This window comes from Melospiza melodia, chromosome 4 (assembly GCF_035770615.1).
Source record: "Melospiza melodia melodia isolate bMelMel2 chromosome 4, bMelMel2.pri, whole genome shotgun sequence".
Taxonomy (NCBI): Eukaryota; Metazoa; Chordata; class Aves; order Passeriformes; family Passerellidae; genus Melospiza; species Melospiza melodia.
The window spans coordinates 16,314,710-16,329,483 of NC_086197.1; the positions used below are offsets into that span (position 1 = coordinate 16,314,710).

Genomic DNA, 14,774 nt, shown 5'->3' on the forward strand with positions numbered 1-14,774 from the left:
CCCTAAAGAGCAGCCACTTTGCTTGCTTCAGTGACCTGTATTGCAGTGCAGAGACCTGTGGGAGCACCCAGGAGTCCCAGGGCAGCTGCTCTCATCTTGGCCTTCTTCAGTGCAGTGTTACTCTGACTCTCACAGTTAAGAGAGACCTACATAAAATAGCAAAAGGCTTTGAGAGCCTAGAAAGTGCTAAGCCTGCCATGGAGACCTATTGCAGGGCCCCTGTGATGAACTGTAACCTGTGTGAGTCGCTTGGTTGATTTTTCTGTGCCTTCCTTGTTCCCCCTTTCCCCGCGCAGTGTCAAGTCCTGCTTCCAGAACATGGAGATTTGCAAGCGGCGGGTGAATATGTACGACACGGTGAACCAGAGCAAGACACCATTCATCACCCATGTGGCCCCAAGTACATCCACCAACCTGACCATGACTTTTAACAACCAGCTCAACACAGTCCACAACCAGGTGAGGCCATCAATCACAAGCAGCCAGTGCTTGAAACATTTATGTCAGGAGGGCCTAGAAGATGAAAAGCAAAGTAGCATCCCATTTAACATGCCTGCCAAGAGATGGTGCCTTTCTGCTCTCCTTCCTCTGCTCCTCTCCTCATTCTCTTTTCTTCGGGCAAGCAGTAATCTTGTGACGTTTTGTGTGACTGTGAAATGTTGCCCTTGTTGTTTATGTTGTTGTTGGGGTGATAAATCCTGCTTACTTGGGAGGTTGCTATGGGGAAAAGCTCATTAGTCCCTTAATGCAGCAAGCAGTACTTCACTCCCTGGGTCAGGCAGAAGTATTTGTGATCTTACAGCTCTTCTTCAAATTGGCATTGAAGTAAAATGAATTTAAACCCTCTAACAGACACAGCACTGTAACTGATCAACAAGAAAGAAGAGTTTAGTGATAATATTTATTCTTGTCTCTCATTGCTTTTACTCCAGGGACCACAGTTGGTGTTGGGATCATGTGCATGTGCCCCCACTGTGAACACATTGCACTCCAGTTTGGTGGGCTCTGGCTTTATAATCATGCTTTGTATTAGTTTTACCTGTCCCAGTGTTGGGGGGTGCTGCATTAACAGATTTTATGTGGCTAAGTTGTTTGCTGTGGTACTGAATTGCAAGCAGTGAAAGGAAACTCTCCAGGGAGAGCACTCTAGGAGACTGAAGCTCAAGAAGTAGCTGCTGCTTTGAAGCCTTTTGGGAACAGGCTGCTCAAGATTCACTCTAGAGATTGCAGGTGACATTGTGGAAATGGTGTTTGGAAAGGAAGGGAGCTAAAGGAGTCTGTGTAGATGTGCAGGATACTCCTGTGTCAGTGAGAAAACCAGACTTCTTGACTCAGGTCTTGATATATGTGATCACAAAAGGTCTTTTAAAACAACTCAGGCAGGCACAGACAGAGATAGGTCATGACTTGGTGTGAGAGGGTACTAGTGACAAACACCAGTTCCCTTTCTAGGCTGTTTTGAGATGTTCAAAATGCATGCTATGTGCTCCCCTTAGCCCCAGCTGCAGGGCAGAGACACTGCTTGTACCACAGTTACTTGTAGGAAAGGCAGGCTTGCTTTCATTTCCTTGCATTTCACTTGATATAAAGATCAGCTGTTGGCTGGGGAGTTCCATGGTCATTTCTGAATTCTCATAAGGGGTGTGTGTTCTGAGCAGAACCAGCATGTCCAATGTTCCTAGAAGAATTGGCTGAAATATTTCCAGGAAAGATGTTTTAATTTGAACAAGGTCTAAGCCTTTCACAATTCTCTTCAACATACCACTTGTCTTGGCTTTCTTTTGTTTCCTGTCTCTGCAAAATATCTGGGGATTTCCTCTTTCCAATTATGGCTTCTGAGACTACAAGTTCAGGTTGCTGCTCAGTGTGTTGCACTGGAGAGCAGATTGCCCTGCACAGTCCCTGCACTGAGAGGAGATGAGGAGGAGGAGAAAATATTTTGTTGTCACGTCCTTTGTGGCTGTGGAAGTGCAGTGTAGGTCCAGTGGCAGCCAGTGCAGTGCACAATGCTACTCTCTGCTGCACTTGATCAAAGGCTCCTCCTGGATTCATACATTCACCCTGAGAAAATGTTGTCTGACCTATCTCCAGCAGTGTTTCTGGCATATTTGGACAAGGGAAGGATGGGCTCTGGTCTGGTAATGTCTGCTAAGAACATATATTTGGAGCAGTGGCAGAGCTGTTTAGTTGCCCGCAACGGTTAGACTTAGTCCAAATACATAAAATTTTAAAAACGTCTTCAGATTTCTCGATTTTTGCAGAACTCTGGGTTGATATTCTTGACTTTGAAGTGTCTCCAAATGGAGTTTCTGCTCTAAGAGATTTTAAAGACAATTCAAGCAAAGTTTGGACTTCGCAAGTATTAGCATTACCTCCTGTTATGCCTTCTGATTACTTCAAATTCCAAACATAATTCAAGGGGCATGTGGCATCTTAGATACAAGGTATCTAAGGGGAAAGGCCAGAATGGATTTTCCCTCTCAGGACGAGATTTCACAGGGCGTGGAGGTGCTGAGTCTGTTTTACCTAAGAAATGTCAGTAGCTTCTGGAGCTGTGTACATGACAAGTGAACAGTGTGATTTGTGGATAGCAACATTTTCTGAGCCCATCCTCCTCCTGCTGCAAATCAGAGGCAGTTGGGTGAGAGATGGGGCTGCAGCTCTGCTGTAGAGGATGTGCTGTGTCTGTGGGCAGCGTGGCAGGAGGTCCCATGGCATGGTACAGCAGTGGCACACTCGGGCAGATTGTGATCCTTCCCCCAGCACTGCCCTTGTCTCTTTACTCCTCAGCATCCTGTTCTACCCCTTGTTTGCTGTTTTGGTTTGCTTTTTATTTTATCTTACACTACTTTACTTCATTATTTTTTTGGATTTTGCTTCTTCCAGCCTACCCATCTCCCTCATTTTTTTGTTTGTTTGTTTTTTTTTTGTTTTAATTCCCGTCATTCCTTTAGACCACCAACCTGGCTCCCACCTCCTCCAGTGCCACTATTTCCTTAGCCAACCCCGAGGTCTCCATACTAAATTACCAATCTGCACTCTACCAGCCCTCAGCAGCGTCCATGGCTGCGGTGGCCCAGCGGAGCATGCCCCTGCAGACGGGAACAGCGCAGATCTGTGCCCGGCCAGACCCCTTACAGCAAGCCCTCATCGTCTGCCCTCCAGGCTTCCAAGGTAAGGGACAGCCTCACCAGACCTTGGCCTGCTGCTTTGTCCAGCTCTTGTTGGAAATGAGTTCCTCAGTGCAGGTCATGTGGCAGAAAAAAGGGCTGGAGCAGTAAATCAGAGCAGAGAGGTTGTTGTTGCTTTGGCGCAGAGGATCTTGCAGTCACTTCTGATATCCTGAGTTGGAGGCAGCTGATACTGAGAAGGGGCTGGGAGCTCCCTTTTCATTCTTTGCCCTGAACAAAGTTTAAGGCTCTTCTGCCATACTTTGGTAAACTTGAAAGCTTTCCCACACAATACCAGTAAATCAGTACAGATATATGGAATGGGTCATACTGTCACATTTCAATGACTTCATTGCTGGAAGGGGAACTCATGAGGGTAATGCAGTAGGGAGTGTGCTGCTTGTGGGTATGAGGGTTCTCCCCCATAACAGATGCCATGACCATTTATGAGGGCAATTCCCTCAGCTCCAGCCCTGCTGCAAACAGCTCTGCTTGTGTATACTAGTGGTAGGAACTATTGTCAAACAACTTGGGAGATGCTCAGTTTTAACCACTTGTCCTTCTGTTAACTTTACATGCTGTTGCAATTTGGGAAAACTTGCCAAGTGTCTGTAGGAAGTGGTCTAAATAGACCTCAGTTCAGCTGGTGCAACTTCTGCTCTTCATATCTACAAGCCTGTCTGTGCATTAGTCTCCAGGCACTTGTTAAATGTTCTGCAAGATTATCAAAGCTCTTTTGAACTAGAGAAGTTTAGCTAGACCTCTTCAGCGTAGTTAAAATGCATCTCAAGGGTTTGACTTCAGAAGTGGAGGATGTAAGAGACCATCCTCAGCTTGCTGCTTTGAGAAGGCTCCAAAGTAGAGGAGGCAGCACAGGCTGTGGCATGCACTGAGGTGCTTGAGAGGGAGGCTTCCCCAGCTCAGTAAGGCTAATGTGAGGCTCAGCCAGCAGTGACTGGAGTTTGGGGTATGCTAGGGCCTTTCAAATATGAGTCCCAAGAAACTGTGCTAGAGAAAATCATCTGTCCCCATCAAGGCTGAGGGAGTTTGGAGTTCTGAATTCCCAGCCCACTTTGGTGTAAAGAGAGCATTCTCCTATAATGATGGGTTTTGGCTGATAAAGACCGTTTCTTGTTGTTAAACCAGAGAATATGGGGAAGAGCAGCTGTTCACTCTCCTCTTCTTTTCTGCTCATGCACTTTGTATTGCAATATTTCCCATGCTTGAGGTACCCAACTCAGCTAATTTCTTATTGCCTTCGGAAATGTTTTTTCTGCACCCTTATACCCATATAATTTTTGTGAGCATTTGATGGACATTTTTGGGCCGGGGTGGAACAGGTGGCACTCTGATAGCTGATTATTCAGAGGAACTGGACACTGCAATTTAAGTGGACATTGGGAAGTGCCTTTAGGCTCCTCTGAGAGCCAGCCCCTGTTGCTGGCAGTGCTGCTGGTGGCTCATGCTGTCCCTTGTGTGCTGCTGGAACAGGGTTACAAGCGTCCCCTTCGAAGCACGCCGGGTACTCGGTGCGGATGGAGAACGCCGTCCCCATTGTCACCCAGGCTCCTGGGGCTCAGCCTCTTCAGATCCAGCCAGGACTCCTCGCACAGGTAAGGAATGCTAAAGGCACTGAGCTCAGCAGGTATTTACTGTGTTGTTTGGCTCTTGGAGGCTGAGGAGAGAAGCTTTCTCTGGGGGCCATCTGTGGCGCAGTTTGGAAATTTGGGCAAGTGTATATGGGTCTGCACCTTTCTCTGAAATGTCAAAATCTCCCCCTGCTCATTGTTCAGCTCAAAGACTATGTCAGAGTTACAAAAGCCATTGGAAAAACCCTTTTTCTTTCTGCTTTTCTACTGAACTCAGTGGGAAAGCCTCAGGGAAAGCAGTGCCAGGCCTCTGCTGAGAAGGAACCTATAATAACTTCCTGCGTCCTCCTGAACTCAAAATCTTGGGGGTAGTTTGCAGCCAGATGCACCAGTTTGAACCATCCACTGGTGAATTGCATGTTGCTGATAAACACATTTCATGCTTTAAGTTTTCACCATTCTATTTTATGAGGACCTCTGCTCGTGAGGTATGAGAGAGATGTAGGAGGCAGAGGCAAGGGCCCCATACTCAAGGAGCTCTCCTTGTCAGCAGTTCTTATTGGCACAATTCTCTGAAATGTTCTCACAGGAAAAGCATGGTTCCTCCTTAAAAAAAAAAAAAAAACAAACAGGAATGGGTATTACTGATTACAGGCACATCCTCGAGGGGGACCCCAGCTCTTCAGACCAGAGCAGCAGTTCATTCCTCCTTGTGCAGGCTTCAGTGAATCTGCCTGCCTCAAGTGTTTTTGAGCTGGCACCATGGTACCTCGGCTGATACCAGACAGGGAAAAAAACCACCTAGTATACTTAAAACTAAGTTGTGCAAGCTGAAAAAGATGACCACCTAGTTACAAAGGCATGTGTCTGTCTCAGGCTTGTTTGATCTGCCATGCCAGCATATTCATATGCAGTCAGGAGCCAGCAGACTTCATGGTTTACACCTGTGTGTTGCACTGCTGGGGTAAGATTGTTGGTGCTCTTGCCTTCCTTTGCCAGCTGCCAGTCACATTTATCTGGTAAAGACAGATCAAAATGCAACTTGCAGCCTGTGTGATTTCCATCAGCCCTGCCCCTTCCCAATAGAAGAGCCTTTGTCAGAGAGCTGTCTGAAACATCAAACCAATCTCTGCTGCAGCCTGTTGTAACAACTCACATGGGCTACCTCCCTTGTTTGGTGGGAAAGAAGAGCCTGAGAGGCAGGGAGACAAAAGTCATGGCAAAGCAAGGAGCAGTCTGTGCGGGCTCAGTGGCTGGCACCTCTTGCTTGTGCAAGAAGTCAGCCGGGGCAGTGAGTGAAGGAGGTCACAGAGCTAGCTTTACATGCCCCCACCATTCTGCCAGGCCTCCTGTAGTGTGCTGTCCTTTGGGACTTGAAGGGGTGAGGGTTGGAAACATCTCAAAGCAGGATCCTGAATGATCTCAGTACCTCCTGCTCCTTCTTTCTTCTTGTGGTGGCTTTGCTGGGCTCTATGCAAGTGAGGAATGTTTGGTAGTAAAGCTCCTCCTGAGCACCCTCCTGCCCACAGGTTACTGATTTCAATGCTGCCTCTGCCACATGAACACCTGTTTCATGGGCATCCCATTTCATACTTTATGCTGACATCTCATTCACTGTCACTTCCAAAGGGGAATTCTGGCTGTTTCTGAGAAACACTCCTCACTTGCACAGATTTTTAAATTTTTGGTGTAATAAGGGCGAGGAGATGTGCCTGTTGCTGTGCCCGTTTGTCTCACACAGTGAGAAATGCGAGCTGTCTCTGAAGGCAGGGTGCTCTGATTGATGCCCCTGGCATCTGGTGTCCGTGGGCCTCGCTCGGTTTGGGCTGAGCAGCTGGCCTGATAAACAAATCTGTACCCAATTCCAGTTTACTGAATGGAAAAACACAGCTTCTTTGTGATGCATTGTAGTCACATCTGATCTTGGCGGCTGCGTGTCGCTCTCCCAGCCGAGAGCTGTTCCTCTCATGCACAGCTGCTTATCTAATGCTCCTCAGCCTGGGTCATGCAACTGCTGTGGGTGCAAGAGGGAGCAGTGCCTCCAGAGCCCCCTTCTGTCTGTGCCCTGCTTTATTTGTCCCACTGATGAGGCATGGTGCTGCTCCTTGTGCTCCCAGCACTGTGAAGTGCTCTCAGGCTTTCTCCCCTCGTGCCCAGCACGTGGCACAGGTTTCTGTGTTTGCACTCCTCAGAATGCCTGTGGCTGGTAAAGCCTTACTGCATCCCAGTGCAGCTGGCATCCAGTTCCCTGTGCATTTTGTACAGGACCAGATGTCCCAGATGAGGGACAGAGGGATCCAGGCAGGAGGCACTGACAGAGCTTGAGCATCGTGTCTGGCAGCTGTGTGTCTGCAGCCTGTGGCATGGAGCTAGGCAGTGCAAGGCAGAGCAAGCAGCCTGCAAGATGCAGGGTCAGTGGCTAAAGTAACTTGTTTGTGACTTCCCTGGGTCTCCTTTCATCCTCTCAAGCAAGTGTGGTCCACATATTGTATGCACAGAGACCAGTGAAAGGAGACTGATCCTGTCTTTACTCACAGCTCACTGCAGCTTCAGATTTCAAAAGAGGCAAAGCTGTACAGTTTTCCAGCCGGCTTCCATGGTGTGACCCAGAACTGTCCCCTGCCCTTGAATAACACCCTGGATTCTTCATTTTCTCTCCTTTTAACTCCTTCCCAAAAACACTTCCTACAGAGGTCCTGCCACTGGCTTTCAAAATGTTATTCCATTAGTTGTTCCTGCTCTGTGTCTGGAGTACAATCTTGGTCCCTCCAGGGGACCCACAGCTTCTGAGGACAAGGGCCAGAGCATTGCTTCACCACCCCACCAAAATCTCATAGTATTGCAGTGACTGGGAGCAGGCTGCAGCTGCCAGGACAAGCCTTCCATGTGTAAGCACAGCACACAGTGCTGGTGGATCAGCCTAGACAAGTCTTATCTGCAGATTAAATGATTCAGTGGTCCTTACCTAATAAGTGAGGAATTTGTGCCTAGGCCCTGACACTGCATCTAAATTTATGCACTGCAGTCGGACAAGGAGCTTAGATTTGTTCCATTCCCTTCCTGAAAAGGGAGGAAGCAGTTCTGTCTGCAAGTAAATCCAGGTACTCCCCTGGGATTGACTTCAACAGTAGTTCAGTCTCCTCTTTTAAAGCAAAGCTGAGGCAAAAAAGAAAAGAGAATAATAAGAAGGCTTTTTTCTTCCCTGATCTTTTTGTGCCTTTGCCTCATCCTTTTACCTGCTCCAAGCATCACCAGTCCATGGTTGTGGCTCCCTAGATGAAGGGCTCTCAGGAGCCTTGTGACTCTCCATCCTTTGCAGATGTTGCTGAGAGGCCTCACTATAGCAGCCTTTTCATGTAACTCAGCAACACAGAAAGTTACAAGATGATCAAACTTAGCAGTAGAATTGGGAAAAAACGTTTTTTTGCAGGTGGATTGTTTTGGGGTTTCTGTTACTGGGCGATAGGAGGGAATCATGGGGACAGTTAACACAATCCTTGTGAGGGTGGGGAAGGGGGTAAATGCATGCCTGGAAGAAGCCTCCCCTCAAATTTAGCCTCCTTAGAGCAATGAGATAACACAGATCCAGTACAGTAGTGCAGGTTGGGACTAAGGTGGGCTGTAGCTGGTACCCCTGAGTTCCTCAGCCCAGCAGCAAAAAGCTGTCAGAGCCACATTTGGGCAGCACATAGCTAAGAACGTTTCCCCTTTCCAAAAAGCAATCATTTGACTTGTGTGGAGTCACTGGAGCAGGACAACCTGAGTCATGCCTGTGACAGCACAGCTGGAGGGGTGATTGCATAGCAGAATGATGGCTCAGCTCAAAGGGCAGAGATTTTCCACCCTCTAAGAGGAGGGGAACAAGTTGGAGAGCACATGGAGAGGACAGGTATGCAATATGTAGCTGTGCATTACTTGAGAAAGTAAGCTGGCTGTATAGAAAGGGGAAATTAACAATGGAGCCATAGTGTCCAGCTGGTTTGGAGAGTCAAAATTAGAAGGCACTAAAAAATTTGATGTTTGGTTAGAAATGCCAACAAGTTTTGATCCCTTCCATTCCCTGTTTAACCTAAAACACAGCTGCTGCTTTGTATGGCAAGGATTTTTTTGCCCCCTCCTTTGCATTCTCTATATTTATAACTATTCCTGCTTATACTGTGGTTTCCTGACAGTGACTGAAAGGTGGTAAAAGCTGTGTAGCATGACCATGGTCACTGTTAGAGTCCCCAGATGAGTGTGGACCATCTCTCACATTCAGTGCTTTTGATGCTTTTTGCTAAGGAATTGCTTTCCCTCTGTCTGGCAGCAAGCATGGCCCAGTGGCACTCAGCAGATCCTGCTCCCTCCTGCCTGGCAGCAGCTGACCGGGGTGGCCACCCACACGTCTGTCCAGCACGCCACCGTCATCCCGGAGTCCATGGCAGGCACCCAGCCGCTGGCAGACTGGAGGTAAACTGGGGAGGCTTGGAGGAGCCCTGAAGCACCCACAGGGGCTGGAGGAGCCATGAGGGCTGGGGTCTTGCTAGGCTGCAGGGCTGAGGGGAGAAGGGTGGTAGCCTGTGACACTATGTCTGACAGGTGTGGGAGACTTGTCTGCTCCATGCCCTTGGAGTGGAACGCTGTGCCCACACCACTCCTTCAGTCTGTTTTTTGGGGAAAAGGCTCCATCCTGGGAAGGCTGGGAACCCAGCAGGCCCACACCACTCTGTCAGTCTGTTCCATGGGTAATAGGCTCCATCCTGGGAAGGCTGGGAACCCAACAGGCCCACACCGCTCCTTCAGTCTGTTCCACGGGGAAAAGGCTCTGTCCTGGGAAGGCTGGGAACCCAACAGCCCCACACCACTCCTTCAGTCTGATTTTGGGGAAAAGGCTCTATCCTGGGAAGGCTGGGAACCCAGCAGACCCTGGAGGAGAAGGCAGCTCAGTGCAGGGTGGCTGGAGGCTGTGTGGAGGAGCCTGCCGGTTCAATCTCACCGTGTGCCCGTGTCCCCGCTGCGCAGGAACACGCACGCCCACGGCAGCCACTACAACCCCATCATGCAGCAGCCCACGCTGCTGGCCAGCCACGTGGCCCTGCCCGCCGCCCAGCCCGTCAACGTGGGCGTCGCGCACGTCATGCGCCAGCCGCCCGTCGCCGCCTCCGCCAGGAAGAGCAAGCAGCACCAGTCGGCTCCACGGTGAGTGCCGGCGCTCCCTGCCCGGCCCTTTCTGACCTGCTGGCAACCTGGGGGGCAAAACAGGTTTAGTTCCACAGCCAGAGAGGGATTAGATCACACATTCTGTGATAGAGCTCTTCGGTACCCAGGAGGTGTTTTATACCCAGGGGTGTTTTATACCCAGCAAGCATCATTTTGTGTGGGAGATAGTCGCTGAGGAGGATGCAGAATGGGAGGCTCAGGCCCTGCTCTTACAGCTTTCTACTGTTTTTTACTGTTTGTTACTGCAATTATCCAGAGCCTTGTAGTTAAGATGATTTAAAAACATAACCATATTCTCAGGTCAGTATGACGCAGTGCCCAGTTGCCACACCTTTTTGCCCCTCTTCCTCTGGAAGAAGCATTCCTGAGGTGCAGTGTTGCAGCTTGAATTGCTGCTAGTAAAGTCCAGGGTAAAGAAGCAAAAAAGGCGTTTGCGTAATATCAATAGATGTTTAATTCAGCCATGCAGTGAGATGTTCTCCTCTCAGACATCCACTCCCCCCCACCAAGGTCCTGCTCTCTCCCGCAGGGGCCTCCTGGCTGACCTTGGTCTCCAGGCAATATCAAGGTGAGGCCCAGTCAGGGAAAAGGGAGGGAGAGCCTCAGGAACACCTCTGTTCAGGCATAGGAACAGGGGAAGGAGCCAGTGGGGTGTAACTTAGGAGAAGCCCCTCCGGGGCCTCCACAGTGCAGCACATGCACCTTGAGGAGGCTGCATCTTCAGGAGTGTGTGCCTGATGTGCACGCACAAGATCTGCCCTTTCAAAAGCAGTGGGGTGATGCCAGTCTTCTGACCTTTACTGCCACAGGGAGTGGAGGACTGGAGTGGCTTAGGCCACCTGAGCTCTCCAGCTCCCAACATAGGTCATTAGCCCCTGTGTTCAACAGTCCCACCAGCAATAGACACCCATTATTATACCCTGGCCTTATTACAATTACAGTAGCATGAAACAGGGAGCATTTTATAAGGGTATCTCATACAGAGCAGTCCTTAGCATCTGTCATCCCTCAGTAGGACCATTTGGCTCTGGAAGGAGGAGAAACTCTGGGGCTTCTTGCACAGCTCAGATGGTAGGATGGTTGCAATGCCTGTCACAGCACTGCAATCCTGTTCAGAGGACAGGGCTCTTAAAGATGCATGTGCAGCTGCTCTGGAGAACATCCTCTGGGCTGTGCAACTGACACGCTTCTTTTTTAAAAGAAAAAACACTAAACAGTGCAGGGGAGAGAACCAAAATGGGTCCCCACTTGTGCAGTGGCAAAACCTTGAGCTTGTGGTTTTCCTGGGTGACTGGACTGGTGCCAGAGTGGCTCTGAGTTCACAACCAGTTCAACTCAAGTTAAGAGGCCACTATTTAAATCCTTCCCATTTATCTGCTCTCTAATGTTGGATTTACTTTGGGTGGGCTCCAGCTGTCTTAGTCTATTCATAACATAGAGAGGCAGCTCTGTCCCCAGCTAGCCAGCAAAAGAGAGTGCCTGTGTCAGCCAGTGTGCCTGTGCAGGGCCTCCCCTCTCCTGTCACTTCAGGGTGGGGTGGCTGTGTCCAGGAGGAATGGGGCACTCTCAGAGCAAAGGGATTCTACAGCTTCATTGACTGTGACTCTTTTTGTGCCAAATGAGGAACCGTGCTCCTTTGGAGAGGAGGGTACTCCATGCTGCTCATTGGTATTCAAAAAGCACTTTGAATGCTACTGTGCAGCCATTTGTTATGCAAAAGAGCCTGTGTAAGTTGGTGTAGTGTGATATACTGCCAGGGTGACTTCCTTTTGATGGATGCCACCTATTCCTTTTGTTAGCTTTTGGGCCAGGCTGAGCATGCAGCCCAGGCCCCACAGTAGAACAAAACCAGAACTTTGGGGTTTTCTTCCTTTTTGAGTCTCCAGATGTTCTGCAATAGCAAAAAGAAACACGACCAAGAAAGGAAGTGTGGGAAATTAGTGAAATGGGCTTTACTCAGTATGCTTTGGTAAATAACCCCATCTGTAGACCCACACTGATAGTTTGGCTGATAGTTTTGTGTTTGGATCCCTTATCCAAGTGTCACTTTTCCAACTGGTCAGGCAGGGAAGCTGAAGCAGGAAGACTGGGAATGTTTCTCTACTGTATAATAAATATATTGTTTATTTCTTTCTGAATTATATATGTTGTATGCTGCTTCACACAGGAATGAAACTGAGTATGTGTCCTCCCATCTGCCTGCTCTAGTCCTTGGGACACCACTGTCCTAGAGGATAAAGTATTGAGCAGGAAATGTTCATTGAAAAAGATTCTTAAACAGCAATTCAGTTGTGTTTAAAAAAGCAGTTTTCTTGATAAGTGTTTGTAGTTTTCCACAACAAATTCTAATTTTACCCCTATTTTTTTCTGGCCAAAAAGTATCTGGTTGTGATGCATCCATGTAGGATGCAGGAGGAAGGGATTATCATTTGGAAGGTTCTTCCTCCTGCGTCAGCCATACTGTGCCTGCCTTTGTTCTGTAGGTCTGAGCTTTGTGGCTGGCCTTTACCCTCCCAGTGCAAGCTCCTGAGAGGCAGCAGTTCTTATCTGGAAATTTCCAGGGAAAGCAAATTTGAATTTTTTATTAAAAGAAACTACTTTTCAGCGAATTACATGAATAAGTGATGCAAGGCACTGTCTTCTCTGAAGAAGTTTGCAGTTTCCCTAGACTCCATAAATCAGCACTACTGACCCAGAGACCAGGACTCCCAAACCACGGCAACGGGCAACTGGAGCATGCAGATTTGTAACCAACTAACACTTTTCCCCCCTTTCCAGCAATGCATCCACGTATGAAGTTTCATCCTCCCAGTCCATCAGCTCGCCCCAGCGGTCGAAACGCGTGAAGGAGAACACGCCTCCCCGCTGTGCCATGGTGCACACCAGCCCTGCCTGCAGCACCTCGCTGACGTGCGGCTGGGGCGACGCGGGCGGCGGCGCGCGGGAGCGGCAGCGGCAAACCATCGTCATCCCCGACACCCCCAGCCCCGCCGTCAGCGTCATCACCATCAGCAGCGACACGGACGAGGAGGAAGAGCAGAAGCATGCACCCACCAGGTGAGCTGCTGCTGCTCTTTGCTCTTCTCTGTGTGCAGGGCAAGGAGAGAGGAGTGTAGAAGTGACAGGTTTGTTGTTGTTGGAATGGCTCCTGAGGTATTAAAAGACTTTTTCTAGCCCCACGCTCGAACAAGTTGGGATTCGTCAGCTCTGGTTTTCAAGGCTGTTCATTTTCTATTATTTCTATTTTCAGACCTGTAGAGGTCTGCTCAGCAGGTTGAGTTGAGGCACACTCATGGCCCTCAGGGTGGTGTTACCTTTTTATACTAAAACCTACATGTACTTTATTTACAATAATTTTCCAATACCTATCACCTATGTTAGACAGTCTGTCTTTAAACCAATCCAAAAGTGCCACAATCGCAGCAGAAGATGTAGGACAAGAAGGAGGAGAAAGACAGAACATGCCTAGATTTCTCCATCTTGCCTCCTGAACCCCCATTCTAAAAACCCCAAAATTCTACATTTTCACCCCGTGATGAATTCACCATCATTCTATTCAAGCTCTTGTGGCTTGTAACTCTTTGCACAAAGTTGGTAATTGTTTCCATGGGTTAAAATCCAAGGCACAGGTGTCTTTCAAGGTCTCTGAGCTCCCTGCAAGGGTCCCGAGTCCTCCAGGGCAGCCAGAGGAATGTCCTGGGTTCTGACATAGAAGTGGTTCCAGGGGCTATGTTTGAGGACTCTGCAGATTCAGGTGATGCTCCCTTCTGTGCTGTACATCTGCTGTGTTACCTTGGAGAAGTGCAGTAGTCTCTCCTTACCATAGTATCTCATCTGTAAGAGAAAGGACCAGTTTTCTCTGTCTCCTTTTTCTGGAAAGAAGACTTTAGCTAGCCTGTGGTGATGAGCCTCTGTAAGTTAGACATCTGTTTGAAACAAGGACAGAAAGAAGGGCTTAGAAGGAAGGGACCTTAAATTTGCCTTTTCTCTTTCTAAGTGATCCAGGCATCTTTAAGAGCAGTAAATGACATCTTTCATATGTGTCTTCCATGCTTTCTTTTAAAAGCTCTCAAAAACAGTGGTTCTGTCATAAATACTCAATTATGATAAATATATTGCAAGAGTTGCTCAATCTTGATTGTGTTGCCAAAATATTCTTGAATATAGTAGCAGAAACTGCTTTCTCTCTGACTCTGCAGAGAGGTATAGATGAGGATAGAAAGTGGGGGCTGAGTTTGCTCCTCAGAGAATTAACTCATCCAAGTGAGCAGCACGGCCCAGGACTGATGCCATTGTTGATCATCCCTTGTGGATCAGAAAGAACTTAATTTTCTAGGACTGTCCTTTCAGCACCTTGCATCACATGCAAGTGCTCTGGGTTTCCCATCTGATGCCAGTCACAAGATGTCACTCTGCTTTATAAGATGTAGAGAAGTAGCTTTGCAAACAGCTGAATAATTATACCATCTCTGTATTGGTAACTGAGATAGGAAACTTTTAACCTTATCCTTCCAGTGTTGTTGAGAGAGGATTATTTTTTTACTTATTTAGACCACGGCATCTCCATGGCAGATTTTCCTTTAATCACCAGAGATACCTGTCTGCATCTTTGCAGTGTGGTGATAAGTGAAGCCTGCAAATGTGCACAGAGCAGATGTGACACATTTGGCCTCCAGGAGTTAAGAATCTGTTTAAAAAAGCCATATGATTCAGGCTGGAATTTCAACATGCTTCCCAACAGCCATCACTATTTCCCATTCCTCTCTCTGTGCTAGTGAAACCACTGGGCAGTAAGGGCTCAGTGACTTTGAGAGGC

General features: G+C 48.3%; 1 protein-coding gene across 2 annotated transcripts in view; it reads left to right on the plus strand.

Annotated features, from left to right (window-relative positions):
• HIPK2 (homeodomain interacting protein kinase 2) overlaps positions 1 to 14,774 on the plus strand; it is a 131,776-nt gene that overhangs the window by 100,030 nt on the left and 16,972 nt on the right. The window contains exons 7-12 of one of the 2 annotated variants that reach the window (XM_063154021.1): positions 297 to 459; positions 2,955 to 3,174; positions 4,662 to 4,783; positions 9,066 to 9,208; positions 9,761 to 9,937; positions 12,737 to 13,015. In XM_063154021.1, coding sequence (XP_063010091.1) covers positions 297 to 459; positions 2,955 to 3,174; positions 4,662 to 4,783; positions 9,066 to 9,208; positions 9,761 to 9,937; positions 12,737 to 13,015 — 1,104 coding nt within the window. The remainder of the gene's footprint in view (positions 1 to 296; positions 460 to 2,954; positions 3,175 to 4,661; positions 4,784 to 9,065; positions 9,209 to 9,760; positions 9,938 to 12,736; positions 13,016 to 14,774) is intronic. The other variant, XM_063154022.1, reaches the window with a different exon arrangement.